The sequence below is a fragment of the Trachemys scripta genome, chromosome 6 (assembly GCF_013100865.1).
Source record: "Trachemys scripta elegans isolate TJP31775 chromosome 6, CAS_Tse_1.0, whole genome shotgun sequence".
In the NCBI taxonomy this organism is placed as follows: Eukaryota; Metazoa; Chordata; order Testudines; family Emydidae; genus Trachemys; species Trachemys scripta.
This window is the reverse complement of record NC_048303.1, coordinates 123,855,391-123,871,200: the sequence shown is the minus strand read 5'-3', so window position 1 is coordinate 123,871,200 and position 15,810 is coordinate 123,855,391. Positions and strand designations below refer to the sequence as shown.

General features: G+C 48.4%; 1 protein-coding gene across 1 annotated transcript in view; it reads left to right on the top strand.

Moving 5' to 3' along the window:
* Positions 1 to 15,117, top strand: part of LOC117879444 (neuronal acetylcholine receptor subunit alpha-7-like) — a 102,441-nt gene extending 87,324 nt beyond the window's left edge. Inside the window, exons 9-10 of the mRNA XM_034774638.1 lie at positions 3,854 to 3,963; positions 13,518 to 15,117. Of these exons, the coding sequence (XP_034630529.1) occupies positions 3,854 to 3,963; positions 13,518 to 14,039 (632 nt within the window). The 3' untranslated portion in view covers positions 14,040 to 15,117. The remainder of the gene's footprint in view (positions 1 to 3,853; positions 3,964 to 13,517) is intronic.
* The last annotated feature ends 693 nt before the right edge of the window (positions 15,118 to 15,810 follow it).

The following is a 15,810-nucleotide window of genomic DNA, read 5'->3' as shown; positions in this document are numbered from 1 at the left end:
TGTCTATTGTGTTTCTAATTCACTGGGCATGCTGGGGCCCACTCTGCCTACAGTGTATGCAGGGTTGGTACCCAGGGTACTGCAGCCGGGCCTGTCCCGAGAGTGGGGACGTGGTGGGATTCCATCCCCAGAGCAGTGAAGGCACAAGGCCTGTGATCAGAGTGGTGCATTGCAGCTAGCCCTGTCCTCCCAGCAACCAGTCTTGATGTGAACACATGGAGAGCTGGAAAATCCATTACTTCGCTGGGTAGTTCCTTCCAGTGGTTAATCCTGTCTGTTCCCCTCACACTGAGTAAAATCTCCCCTAGCTCTTTGCTCGGGAATAGAGAGGTTTTTCTGTTCCCCTCCCTGTCAAGATTATTCTGTTAGCCTATCTGGATGATTCATTTTGTCCTGGGACGCTGGGACTGCCTCACAGAACTATACCATCGTTTTAATGCAGACCGTAGAGGCTCCTTATCCGCGTCGTGCTCTTCTCTGCGGCGATGGGAAGTTGCGTTAGGCGAGTATGTGACATTACGCTTCTGAGACGTTATTAAAATCTTGACTATTGCTCCAAGCTCCTGCTTGGGAGAGGGGCCGGGTGCATGTGTGTGCGGTGGGGGAAACAGGATTTCTGGCTTCAGCACATGCTTTCCCATTCCTCTTTGGCTATAATGCTCCTTGGCATTTTGACACCACTGGACACAGGCCTAGACTCCCACATTCCTTGTCTTTTTTACACTGCTAGGCCTGCTTTATCTGCCCTTTAGCAAGGGCTGAAGTACCAGAGATTACTGGTGTGGAGGCTAGTGTTTGTTACAGTTAACAGTCCATGGCATGATCCTGTTGTGCCTTCTACCCTCTCTGCTCAGCCCATATACGACAGCACACAGAGGCAGGGCTGACTCAAGAGCTTACACTCGACAGACAGGATGTGTTTTGCTCCCCGTTTTACACAGGAGGGACTGAGGCCAAAGAGTTGAAGGCGGGTGTTTGAGGGAGTTGGGCATCTTCCTTGCCCTTAAACTTCATAGAAGTTGAATGCTTCTCTTCCTTAGGTACCTTGTCCAGGGTCCAGCCTGTGGCAAATCAAGAACTGAATCAGGTGCTGATGAATCCCTGCCTAGTGCTTTGACCCAAAGACTTCCTGTAGTTGTAGAGCCTAGATGCACCTTTCCATTGAAGGAAGCATTCCCATCGCTGAGAAATCTCAGTCCCTTCATTCTGCTTCACCTTTCCAGCCAGATACTGGCACACCAATTAGTTAATCCCTGATGTCCTCCAAGGAAGAGGTTTAGATATCACCACTCATTTCATTTGGAATGTTGATGCAACTGCCTTTAATCATGAGTCCATTAGACTTGCTTAATTGCACATGCAAAGTTGTCTCTTGTCACTTCTATAGTGTCCTTACATAGGTGGACCATCCACTCCTAATGTCACTTAGAGCTTCCTGAAGTTAGGTATCTGTCAAGATTGTTTCTGTATTTGGAGTAGTCTCTTTTCTGACACTTATCTGTATGTGTCCACAGCATCCGCATGCCCCTTTACATCATTTTCGAGCTCATGGGTACATGACTGCAATGCTGCCACAAGGACAGAGTGTTTGCTTCTACCAGATTTTTCTCAAGAACATATTTAGCAATTGGATTAAATCACATTAACTTTAGCAATAGATATTGGCATCTTAGTGGTACTTGGTCCAGGTCTTCTTGAATTGCTTTGGCTTTCTCAGGGCTAGGACCGATTCCATCTCTGTTTATTGTCTGCCCTAAAACTTGATTTGGGGTAGGCAGAAAATGCATTTTTCTTTGGTTAGCCTCAGTGTTGTCTCTTAAGCTTAGTTGTACTGGATCTCCTTTCAAAGTCCAATATCACCAAATATTCCATCGAGTTCTTCCACCTTTAATAAGGCCTCCATTACGGTTGTATCAGAATGCCACACAACCGTTAATCTATTTATCCTAACAACATACCTGTCAGGCGGGATCGTGCTATTATCCCCATTTTACAGATGGGGAACTGAGGCCCAATTTCGCACAGGGGTCTGTGGTGGAGCAGAGTTTCTAGTCCTGCTCTGAAGCCCTAACTACTGGATCATCCGTCCTCTCTTGTCATGTTGCTTCTTTGTTATAGGTTTCCTATTTAGCTAGTGTTGTTCGTTATGGAGAGACACCAGAGACCCCCTTTAATCAGTGGGCATGGGGGCTGGATTTTTGAGGTGAAAGCTGCACAGAAATGATCATGGTGTGCAGCAGGGTTGGCCTGCAGTTTCTGCTTTCAGCACTATGCGCGACATGACAGAATCAGTCATACTTCATCCACTCCTGAAGGCTGTGGAATCAGGCATCCCTATTGGGTGGGATCGTGCATTGGCAATGACCACACTGCTGAGAAGTCTGTTGGTCTGTGTTCCTTTGATCTTATACAAAGACAAAAGCTATGCATTCGAGTGCACACGTCTCCTTTTATCAGCCAACTAAACTGCTTTATGCACAAGCGTATTGCTCACTTTCCAGCCCAGTGTCTGAAACATTAACTCTCTGAAGTCCCTGACTGGGGCAAGTTTCACTCATCCATAAACTCCCCAGCTCCCGTCTATCATGGGATAGCAAAGCATTCACACATCACGGAGCTGGTTTGCAATAGCTGGACACACACAGCAGTGGACAGAGAGCCTCGAAGCTGAAATGCCTCCTGTGAGTTGTCAGGTACTTTGCTTATTTTAGGGCTTGAGTGTGACCTGCTTAGTGACCAGTGTAGAGGAATGAGTGGGCACAAGGTGCCTCTGTTATTCCCCTGCATGGACTTCCAGTACCATGGGGCTGCCATCCCCCTCCTGCACAGCCGGGCAGAACCTTGGCTCCTCCCCCAAAGCTCTGGGCAATGCACATGCAGGGCAGTGAGTTATATGGGCCCGTGGTGCCTGGGCTCCAGCAATATTCAGGGCCCGGGGCCCAGCTCCACCAATGTTCGGGGCTGGGTCTCTCTCCAGGCCCTGCCTGCTGCCCCCCACGCCTCCCTCGAGTGTCCCCCATACCCACCTGCTGCCCCCCCACGCCTCCCTCGAGTGTCCCCCGGCCCGTTCTGGGCACCACTCTCGCACTCCAACCCTCTGTGTGAGCCCCTCCTACACCCCAAACCCCTCATCCCCAGCCCCACCCCACAGCCCTCACCCCCGCACTCCAACCCTCTGTGTGAGCCCCTCCCACACCCCAAACCCCTCATCCCCAGCCCCACCCCAGCGCCCTCACATTTTTACATTATTTTAAAAAATATATCTCAGTTTACAAGGCAGGTGTGGTGGGGCGGGACTTGGACCCGTTCTGGGCACCACCAAACATTATACAAACCTGCTGCCCCTGCGCACATGTGCTGGCATGGCAGGGAGAGTGAGGTGGAGAGTTGGCCCAGATTACCTCCTCCACAGACCAATATGGGGAACTAAGGACCAGATGGTATCTCAGTCACAATCTGGCCCTGCTCCTGGAACAGTGCAACTACCTGATGCCTCCTGTCAGGGCTTGTTGCAAATCTAGCCCTTAATATAGTTTTCTTATACAAACAATTATACTGAATTTGATATAATTCTAGAAATGTACACCCCTTGTCCTTTGCGTACGTGCCATTACAATTGAATTGGATGGGGCGATGGGGGAACGCCTGCATTCAGAGGGCCCCTTTTTCTGATGATCAGTCACTAATGGAGCCCAGGCCTGGAATTCTTTGCAGGGGCTCGAACGTGTTTTCAGTCTGGAGGGGAAGCTCGCTCTCTCACAGGGGGGTGGCACAGGACAACAATCAGGACTGCAGATTTCACTCTGTCATTTCTAATCAAACCCACCTTGTCTTTGTTATTTTTTAATTGCAGCTCAATATTTCGCTAGTATCATGGTCATTGTTGGTCTCTCGGTGGTGGTAACGGTCCTGGTTCTTCAGTTTCATCATCACGATCCCCAAGCGGGAAAAATGCCCCACTGGGTAAGTGGCTTCAACATGGACATATTCAGTAACAGGAAATAAATGACTTCTTGATATTGAACTGATGGGACCACAACTTGTTGTAATCAGCTGAACAATTGTGATGGAACAAAACAGGTGTGACATCGCCATGCTGGGTAAAAAGCCCAACCCCCCAGAATCTGGGTGACCATTAAAAAGGCACCCCGGTTATAGGCTTCCCACTGGAGTTTGCAGCATTTACTGTTCAGATACCGTGGGAAAGTCGAACAGCATGGCAAACCAACGTTGCTCTTCTTACTGGTGCCCACTTTGCTCTTGCCAACCCCCAGGGCATCACAGGACCCACACTGCTCTCTTACCCACTGGCACAGAAAAGCTTTACATTTTTCAAAGCACAAAACGCAAATATTTCTTAGCCATCATGGATCCTTTTTTCGAGGTGTTTCCTCTCCAGGAGCCCCATTTCAGTCAGCACAGAGCACACAGCCAGTGGCAGTGCAGAGGTTCAGAATCTGAACCTGGATCTGCCCCCCAATTTTCCCATTGGCTCCTGGCACTGTATGAACTGGGCCAACTTACCAGCTGGAACCCCCGTTACTCTCTTATTTGGACACGGCAGTTGGGGTGAGCCCGGTTGGACCATGGTCACCTCTCTCTCTCTCTCAGCCCACCCTCACTTACCCAATAAGGTGAGTGAGCAGTGGAGACCGACAGCCAGGACAGCCACTTCCTTTGACACCATCTAAGTACACTCAGGCCACTCCTAGACTCACCTGCTGGGGGATCTGGCGCTTTGCTGAACCCACATCCCTGATCCAGATCCAAATTTCACAACTGGTCCCTTAATCTGTCCTGGGCCAACCCAATGTCTCGGTTCAACTCAGCCAGTCTTCACGGGGAGTGCTTCGGATTCTGCCGCTGGGGCCCCGCTTTAGAAGCTGGGAGGCTAAATCCCAGTCCGAGCAGCGGAGGCAGGCCCCATGTTGTGCGGCCCGTGAGAGCTGCCCTGGCGCGTCTCTCCCTGCCCCAGCTTGGGACTGAATGTAGTCCTGACACAATGCGCTGGAGAGTTGAGCTCATCAGCATTGTGACATCTCTGGTGATGCCTCTCTGCACTGAATGGGTGCGGAAGCCTTAGCTACTGCTTGCCCCCCCACACTGCTAGAGCGGGTCAGGGCTTGGTGATGGTACGGCTGGTGCCCTGGGCTTGTTCTGTGGCTATATGAAGGATTTCAGCCTGCAGGCGTGTCACAGTCTCAAGACCAGCCCCTTGGAACCTCCTCCTGGCATTGGCCAAGATGGCCACCCACCAGTCTAGGAGGGGGAGCTTGACGGGTGGAGGAACGTCTGTGACTGCAGGTGGTCATTTCCTTTCACTGCTACACTCACGCATATGGGCAGATTTCCTCTGGGCGGTGGCCACTGACTCCTCTGCAGAGCAGGGGGCGTTGTCCTCAACGGTCTCCTCGCGATCCCTCATTTTGACCCTGTGACCTGCACCCCAATTCCTGTTTGTACCTCCCTGGTAGTAGTTTAAGTCCTGGTGCTATGGCCCCTCCGTCTTCTGAGGGGGCCGTGTTCCCTCACTTCACTGGGCTCTGCCCATCACTTCCAGCTGGGGCCTTTCAGGAGCAATATACGCTCTTCAGATGTTCAAGTAAAAAACCCCAAACCAAAACAAAACACTGTTTTTCTCTCACTGTTTCTCATGGGGAGACTTTACAGAGCGCATTTTGCCTGATTAAAAAGGAAAAGAGGAAAGCAGAAGTGAAAACAAATATCCACAATTATCTATCCAGACTGATTTTCCAAGAAGCCCATTTCTACAGCAGCCTCTGACACTTAGTTCATTGTCTCTGTCACGGTGAGAAATTACTCTGACAAAATGGAAAAATGTCACACAACCCACCAATGTCACCTTGTGTGAGAGACGAAATACACAACAGATTTGGGTGCGGGGAGGGGGACACTGCCCTGTATCCCATTTCATCTGCTCTAAAATACTCCAGGGTGTTGATGCAAGTTTAAAACCAACAATGAAAAACCCAGTAGCTGGGCATGCTAGTAATGATTTCTTAGTGCAACTGTCATGACATTTAAAATCATTGTCTTCCCTGCCAGACAGCACAGCCAATGAATTCTGAATGATCTTCATCATCCAGTTACAATGCTCTAAGGGTATGTCTACACTACCCGCCAGATCGGCGGGCAGCAATTGATCCAGCGGGGGGTTGATTTATCGCATCTAGTCTAGACACGATGAATCAATCCCCCCCCCCATCCCCAGTGTAGACCAGGGCTAAGAGAGCTTTAAAGAGAACCATCCCACTCATGAATCCATGTGCCGAGAGCAGGTGCACCACGGCCCTAGCGGCCAAGGTGTGACTCATGAATATTCTGCCTTAATAAGAACTTTGGCTGGCTGCCTTGTGGAACATGCTCACCAGTCTCCGGACCCTCCTGACCCTCCAGGGGTTCTAATCACTCATAGTCCCATCAAGACACCCTCTGATCGTTCTGCTAAGTGTGAGATGAAGCTACCCAGCGAAGCTACAGCCGTTTCAGCCACTGAGGAGCCAGAGTGGAGACCCTATTTTGGTCCGCTGAATTTCCTGTGTTGGCGTGGCTGGTACACCGTGAAGCTTTAGTAACTTAGCAGGCCTTATTATAAGCCTCAACTAGTGGTGCGTGAAACCAGCCTCTCAACTGAGGCATTATCTTTGCGGGGACCAGGCAACTCATGGAGAACTCTTCCCTCAATGGAAGTGATCAGCCGTGGCTTCTGGGCACTCAGCTCTCGGAGTCCCGCCCCCAGAGTGCAGAGAGGGAATATTTGGAGGCTGCAGGACATCCTAGAAGGAGGTTCTCCTTCCGGCAGATTGCTGTGTTGGACTCGCCTATCCCTGCATCGGCCTTGGGGCAATGAAGCCCAGCCAAAGCGGATCAGAACACTTGGCATCGTGAAAGTTCGGGTACATCAGAGCTGGACCCACGCCCTCTGCTGCCGAGCTGCCAGGAGACACAGGGCTGAGCCTGCACCAGTATCTCAGGGCCACCTGCATTTATGCTTGTTCTCGCAGCACTGACACGTCCACCGCTCACAGCAGTGCAGTCACCCACTGACACAGCAGTGCTGGTTGTGATGAGGGCCCTACCTCGTTACAGGAAAGTCAATTACTTACAAGGATATGGAAAAAACAAACAAACAAACCATCTGAACCTCCTCCCGTCCCCGAGATGACCGACCTTTTCCCAGTTTATTAGAAGGGTGTTAAAAGACCCCTTTTGAATTTAAGATTGCCTGGGAATATGCCAAGGGCTGAGTTTTCAGGATACCTGCACCAAGCCCCTCCGCCCACATTTAGGGAGGCAGTGCTCCTCCACCCACTGCCGGAGCAGTAAAGGAAGGATCTGTGTTTCCTTCCAGCCGTGCACTAGGAATGTGTTGGTGACTGAGGTTCCTGGGTCGGCTATTCATAAAGTGAGAGACTGGCTTGTGGATTGGGCACTAGCCAGGGTTCTGCACCCAGCCCTGCCACTGCTCTGCTGTATGCCCTTGAGCAAATCACTTCACCTCTCTGTTTTATCTATTTAGACTGTAAGTTCTTTAGGGCAGGCACTGTCTCTGCCTATGTACAGCACCTAGCAAACTGAGGCCCGGAATGATTATTTGCATTGCAGTAGAGCCTACGTGAATATTGCAGAAAACATCATTTGAATGGTTAAGTGCCAGGCCAGGAAAGAGAGAGAACCACATAAAAAGAGATGGGGTTGCAGGGACGGGGCTAGACCTAGAGTGAAAAGGTGGGAGTGCTGCAGTTGTACCGAGGACGACACCACCAGGAGAATGAGAAGGAGTTTAACTCTCTGCATACAAATACAAAAGTTTTGGCCATTGTGATTCCTGGCACATCGGCCCTGTTTTCCCTCCATGCCCGTTGCCGTCTTTGTTACATTTTTCTTCCAGAGATAGCCCTGCAGCTTTTTTGCTCGGTAAGAATGTGAATCTATTAAGATGGTTATCTGCAGAGAAAAGGAAATTGCTTCTCTGAAACTGTTGTTCTCTGCAAGGCGAATCTCATTGGATTCCCTACTGCTCATGCATCTTCCTCCCCACAGCACAGAGGGTTCTGCACATTTTAATTCCTCTCTATTCCTCATTGTACAAAAGATGCATGGCTTAATTAGCTGCAGTAGTGTCACTAGCTCCCTGTTTTCCTGAGCCAGTAACTAACTTTCACAATTGTGCAAGTTTCTTTCCCTTCCTGAAAGTGATCACTCCATAGTACTCCTGTCTGTTTCCTTAGGAGACAGAAGAGGAGAGGGCCTGAGGTTAGTACTGAACCTAGCCATATACGGTTGTGGTTTCTATAAGCACCAAGCATGCATTAGAGCCTAGAACAACTGGTGCCCTCTCTCTGTTCCCCTGGCCATCGCCTTTCCACTGAACCGAGGGGGTTTGCCAAGGCCAAGATTTTCAAACGTGGGAGCCTAAAGTCAGGCTCCTCAGCTGGTATTTAGGTGACTAAAAAGCAGGGGCTGTTGGGTGCTTAGCATCTTTGAAAGCTGCCACTGATCTGACACGCAAGAGCCCTAAAGGTGAGTGCTTGCGTAACTCCTGCTACAAGGGTTAATCACCTGGGACAGGGTTCCCAGCTACCCAGACGTGACAGACAAGCCCTGTACTACTGACTGGGCAGCAGGAGGGCTAGGGATGGGAGTGCACGGATGAGGGGAGGCTAGGTTTGTAGGACTCCGGAGCATTCCTGCTCTTGGTGGGAAGCCACCTCAGACTGGAGCCACAAAGGGAATGTACAAAATGGAGCCTAGCACCTAACTTTAGTGCTCCACTGCCCAGGGCAATCCAGAGCCCTAAGTTCGGCAGCATCCGGGCTCCCTCCACAATGTATGGGGAGAGTTGGACACCTAAGAATGGGATTCAGAGAAGCCAATAAGAAATGCCGAGGAGAAGGGTGGTGCCTATAGTCCATCCCTCAATGAGAGCTGGGCTGAAGGGAGGTGCCTGGCGTCACTCGGGAGTCACAGCTGTGGCCCTGCTCCTGGAGCTCGGCACCTAAGCTGGGTCAGCCCTTCCTCGCAAAGAACTGAGGAGCAGGTAGTGGTGATGCCAGGCATGCTCTAAGGCAGTTTCTGAGAACCTGCCGGTGAGACAGGTGGGGGAACACCGAGCCTGAGAATTCCAGCAGGGCATAGGCATGAGCTAGGCACCAGGCATCAGAACTTAAGTGGCTTTGTACACGCCCGCTGGCAGAAATGTAGGTGCCTAAGTGACATGACCGGTGGGAATTTAGGGGCCTACAGGGTTAGGTGGCAGCTGAGCATGGGTTTTGGGGATTTAAAGTGCCAGTTAAGGTGGCTAAATCCCTTTGTGGATCTAGCCCCTGGTGGTTCGTGTGGGACCCTGACTGAGAGCAGCAGCCTACTGTGTGGACGGGCTGTCACACTGCTGGGAGAGTCTGTTGCCTGGAGTGGACGGCTGTGCCTGCAGATTGCCCTCGGGCAATCCAGCGATGTTAAAAAAGCACACAAATGGGTGTGTCACGCCTAGAAGTGTCACGCCGAGACTGCTTATTGGCTGCCACACTGTCACAGCTGGCATCCCAATTAACAGTGATGTGAGAATGGGTTAATTACTGAATTTCAATGTGTTTTTTGGGGCTAATGGCATTAGACTGAATAAAACAAGAGCCACCCCCCTATTTCTGGTGCATTTATTCATGCACTAGAAATGCCCCAAAATAGGCGTCCCTGTCTCAGAAGTTACAGATGCAGATTCTCCACGCAGTCAGCTTTTTGGCTTGAAGGAAAAGCTTCGTTTTCACGGACAACAGTATTGACCTGATGTCTCTTGGCATATCCAAGATCCATTAACATCTTCAAATTAGAAGCCCAATATAATATGTCATCATTTCACATTGCTCAAGAGTAACTCTCTCTCTCTCTCTCTCTCTCTCTCAATGACCTTGTTGAAATATTTTTAGCAATTTAAGGCCTGCGTTTGGTCTTGTGGCTCTTTAAAGTCACCGTGTCAATAACTAGTCAGAGGAAAGAGCGCAGTGAAACGAAGGAGGGATTGTTCTTTTCGCTAGGTCGTTGTTGAAGGAAGTAACTGGCTATTTAAAACTGTACATGAAAGCAGCACTGTTTGAACCCTAAGGAAGTTTCCAGTCGGAGGAATAAGATATCCTTTCGAAGAAGTGGGCTGGAAGGGCCCCGTGGAGGGGACACTGGGCTGTGAGGAGACTCGGATTGCAAGACACAAAATGGCTTCAGTGGTCTAACCATTTTCTTCTGGTCACTTGAGGATTAGTCCCCGTTGGAGGTAGCGGCCTTAAAGTTATCGTTAGTAGTAGCATTGAAGTAGCATCAAGAGGCCCCAGCTAAGATCACCCAGCTCTTAGCACAATGGGGTCCCAGAGACATTGTAAAAAACTTGCCATCTAACAGACCAGACAGACACCTGGCGGGAGAAAAGAAGGGTTGGTGTCCCCATTGTACAGAGGGAGAACTGAGGCACAGAGAGATTACGTGATCTGCCAAAGGTCACAGCCGGAGTTTGTGGCAAAGCCAGGAACTGAACCCAGCTCTCATGCGTCCCACTCCAGCGCCTTACCTATAAGAGCACCCTCCCTCTCTTACTAGTAGGTTGATGGACATCCAGGTCAATAAAAGTCTGAAGCTGTCGTCATTCAGAAATGAGGCTTATGTAACCACAGACTGTCCCCTTTCTATTTTAATGCCATTTTCAATGTCACTTGCACCTTTTCATATATAAAACGCTTCTCTTTTTAAAAAACGATTTGGTGCTTCATGAAGATCCATGCTCAGTGCCGATGGCATCATACGGATTCCCCTTTCTGCAGCTTTCAGCGGCACAGCACAAGTGTTCTTTAGATAGCTGGCTCTTGTTTTGATAGTTCTGCAAATCATAGCTGCCTTTAACTTGTTAATTGCACGGATATCCCTTGGAAGAATATAAATCAGGCCACTGGCAGCCTATTGCACTGTTCTCTAAACTGTTCGTTTGCTCCAGTTGTTTATAAAGTTCATATATTCATTATATTTGGCATGCATCAGATGGGGCACAAGAATGTGGCTTGGGAACGCATATTGGTGCAGAGCTGATATCTGGGGTATTAGGCATGATTTTACAAGGAGCTTTGAACAGAAGTCATCCTCATGTCCTCGCAGGAGGATTCAGCTACTGCATGTCACTAGGCCAGGCCCATAGGGGAATCACTTAGACTCTTCTTCTGCTGGTACGTTTCGTTACAAAGTCACCGATTGTGTTTGCTGTTTGAGGAAAAGACATTTCTCCTAAACCACTGGAACCATGCCTTGTCCGGCATCCCCCATGTGCCCAGTAGCCTGCAGTAGCCCTTCGCTGGCACTGTGTGGGAAGGGAGATCATAATCTACACTATGCCCCTGACCAGTAGTTCTCAGATGGTGGGGTGTGACCAGAAGTGGGTTGGGAGGGGATGCCAGGTAGGCTACACCCCGCCCCCCCAACAAGTCCTCGAGTCTTTACAACCCAGCAGAAGACCAAGGTAGAGGACGGAAGAAGCAGCTTACTCCCTTTTTCTGCTGCTGTGATCCATCCATGCCCTGTCCCCTCCTACCCACTAGCTAATCACAGAGCAGCTTTTCAGACGCACCCGAACCTGCTCTGCGCAGTGCTCCATGCTTGGGCAGGGGAAGGCATGCTTGAGGAAGCAGTGGAGTTAGACTAACTCAACCTGCTAACTAATGTGAAAACTACAAACTGTTTTCTCCTCACTAGGATGTTAACTCAGGTTAACTAACTCGAGTTAAGAACCCAGCTGTTTTTTCAGGGAAGACATGGCTTGGAGTGGCACTGCCACAGAACTGAGCATTGTGCAAGCAAAGCCAGTCAGTCTCCAAATCCACCCACACCGAAGTCTGGCAAGAAAGATTGAATAGCCACAGCCCTTTAGTGCCTCCCTAGAGGACAGCAAACATCCTTACAAAGGTGGGACAAGATTTTCACAAATGGGGACCTAAAGTTCATCTCCTAAGTCCATATTTAGGCAGCTAAATAAGTGCCTGAATTTCAAACATGCTGATCACTCAGCAGTTCCTAGTAAAATCAGTGTCGATGTAAATACTGGCAACTGTAAAGCCTCCAATTACTAGCTGGAAGGCTAACAACTGATGCCGTCCAAAAGTCCTTTCACTGCACAAGCAACTCACCAACACTTTGAAAGTGACAGCAGTGGAGAAGATCTCCTTATTCCCATTTTACAGATGGGCAAACAAAGACACGGAGAGGTTACATGGCAGAGCCTGAAACAGAAGAAGAGTTCATTTGCCTGTTTCTGTTTTTCACTAAAGAGAGCCGTGTAAAGGTGTGGTTACTCACCTCCCGCGAGCGCCTCCTGCTGGCCGGATATGGGCCTGCCCTCTCTGCTTTTGCGGTGCTTTCTGCCGGTAGCTTCTCTTTTCAGATGGGTTTTCAGTGACTCAGCCCTGAAGCCAAGTCACACACAGTCTGTATGTGAAATGGATGGAAAACAAACCCCTACTGGGGTAACACAGTCAAACGAACAGTTGGCCCCTCCCTGAGGTTCTCAGTCCCGTCTCTGGGCTTGTTTAAGCACCTGCCCCCTTCTTGGGTTCCAAACAAAACTTTTAGCCTCCTCGGCCCTTGGCCACTCTGTCTGTGACTAGTGGGGGGACCCAGGCCTGCCCACGACTCCAGGTCACAACCCAGGGACCCTACGACTAGCAGCCAACTGCCGCTTCCATCACTAGCGTCTATTGTTGCATTCCCTGGGCTGCTTCCCACTCTGTCCAATCAGCTTCTGGGGTCCTTGGCCTGTTCCCTGTATAAGCAGGGTCTCTCCCAGGCCTCCTTGCCCGGAGAGTCTGTAACAGTCTCTGCCTGTTCTCTCAGGGTTCTTTCTCACAGGCCCCTTCACCTAGAGAGCTTATAACAGTCTCTGGCCATTCTTGTCAAAGCTCTCTCTCTCCCAGGCCTCTGTGCCTGGGGAGCTTCACAGTCCTATCCCTGCTTAGGCAGGGTTTCTCCCTAGTCCCTGTACCGTCTCCCAGCCTTCCACTCCTTCTGGTCGCAACCAGCAACTGCTCTGCCCAGCTTCCTCAGCCAGCCAGGAACAGCATCCTTCTTCCTCTGGCTCCAACCAACAACTGGGCTATCCAGGCCCTGCAGCTCCTTTTATATGAGCCTGTTAGGTTCTGATTGGCTGCCTCCCTCTGCAGCCTCTCTAGGCAGCTTGGAAGACCCAGCTCTACTGCCTTTTTTTCTGGGGTAGGGTGTGGTAGGACTGCAGTCTATTCCGGAGGTCCTCAAAGGGCCTGGTACACCCCATCACAAGCCAATATATATTAGTGATAATGAAACAGTTTTCCCTTACAATAGTTTATAGCTTTCCAAATGGAGATTTATATAGATGGCAAAATCCCTTTGTGAAATACGGATCCTGCAAAGATTTCTAGGTGCATTGTTCAGTCAGTGAAAATAAGATAAAGGTCTCTAAAATATTTTGATCACTTCCTCCTGTTTTTCAGGTCCGTGTTATCCTGCTGAATTGGTGTGCTTGGTTTTTAAGGATGAAAAAGCCTGGAGAGAACATAAGGCCCCTCTCTTGCAAATACAACTATCCCAAGCACCGTTCAAGCATCAGTAGCGTTGAGATGAACGTGTTACCTGGATACCAATCTAGCAACGGGAACGTGATCTATAGCTACCATGCCATGGAGAACCCATGCTGCCCACAAAACAGTGACTCAGGTAGTAAGGGTGGGAAGGTCGCTTGCTCCTCTACAGAAGATATCGAGCTAGTTCAAAAGAAAGCTTTAATGGATACTATCCCAGTGATTGTCAAAATCCTGGAAGAAGTTCAGTTCATTGCAATGCGCTTCAGAAAACAAGATGAGGGTGAAGAAGTTTGTAGTGAGTGGAAGTTTGCAGCAGCTGTCATAGACAGATTATGTCTGGTTGCATTTTCACTCTTTGCAATCATCTGTACGTTTACAATACTGATGTCTGCTCCAAATTTTATAGAAGCTGTTTCAAAGGATTTTGCATAAGGCTCTCAAAGAGGTGCACGCAGTCCAAAACATGTCATTTCAAAATAAAAAATGTCGCCATTAACTTTGCTAAATAATGTAATTTAAATCTTACATAGAACGAAGGAGCTGAAATTAGTTTTGTGAGCTGATTATCTCTAATGTTAGTGATTGTAATGACTGAATAATATAAATACTGGACCCTGTAATTTATTTCTTAGATTGTGTCTGCCTGTAATGATGTTATGATCTGTGACAAGTGGTAGGCAAGAATTCAAATCTTTGTTACAAGTAAGCACTAGTGTATGTATACTACTAAGAAAGCACTAGTGAACATTTAGCTATTGTTTAATAAGTAAAAGCTATATTGATAAGTCATTCTAACATGTTCTTTAGTATATTGTCATTTTCAATATCTTTATGTTTCAGTATCTTCGATTAGTATGGCTGTGACATGCATTTCTCATGTTTGACAATGTATCACTCTGCACTGTTTATACTGCATTTAGCTAAACAAACTACTGGTGTTCGCTTGTACTATTGCTGTGATTATCTGAAACATTTTTCCAGTCAAGATGTTGACAGAATGTATTTTTGCTAAAACTTTACAGAAATATTTTTTTTAAATGGAGGAAATGTTGGTAGTTGAGAGGGAACAGAAATCTCAGTCGGCATTCAGAGAACTGTACAGATGCTCAGTGACACTGTTGTGTTGCTACTGTCGTCCGTGTGCTTAATTTGAATACAACTTGAATTACAACTGCCAATCTAATACCTGCTAATCCTAAATTTTTAGGGAGGATTCCTGGCCCCATCAAGGTCAATGGGAGTTTTGCCAGTGACTTCAGTGGGGACAGGATTTTGACGTTAGATGTCATGGTCTAGTCTTCTTTGCTGGGCTCTGTTGGTGTGGTCCACTTTCAAACTTGGCCAATGCGGTCTTGTTAAAGGAATTATGTTGATTAAAAACAACTTATTTTTGTTTAGCTAAAGTTTAACATGGAAGACATTTGTCTTTACTTGTAAACATGTTGCTGCTGTTAACTACTGTAATGCTTAAATATGAATAAACAATAACTCTTATGTCACTCAGTTGGAAGATGGTGGTAAAAAGGCCTCCTTATCATAGGCGTCTTCTGACCACTGTAAAATGAACTCCTCATCAGAATAATTGCCCATCTCTTCTGGTGTGATTTTAATCTGCCAGCAGATTACAACTAGCCATCTGGGCTGATAGGGGGCCCCTATCCCCAAAGTGTTTACCAGAAGATGTGGTCTTCACACCATGAGTAAAATTTCTACCCTCTGGTGTTACAAACTCTTTGTACGTCTGCGAGGAACTTAGCACATTCTTGGGTATTTGATCAATGATAACACATTGCCTTCTCTAGCTGATTTCTATCCTGTTTTTCTCCAAAGAGGTCTTAGGGGAGTTGACAAGAGTTGTTTCCCACAATGGTGAGCCAGACCTTTCCCATCATTGCTGCTGGAGAGCAATAGGGAGATCTTGGGCCCATTACTGAAGAAGAACTTCAATAATTCCATTCAAACAGGTAGTGGTGAGGCTGCTTGCCAAAGGAACTATCTTTTGTCCTTAAAGCTTTACTTATTCCCCTTCAGTATATAACCAGTTGTTTTTGGAGAAGATAATTGGTAAAGTAAAGCTGAAGCAGTTCCTGTGGTTTCTGGATATTTCAGCGTCCTTGACCTATAGCAGGCTGCTTTTGGGCGTGGTTTTAGTAGAGAAAGGTATTACTATCTGTCACGGGTTGCCCCCCTTTAAGATGCCCCC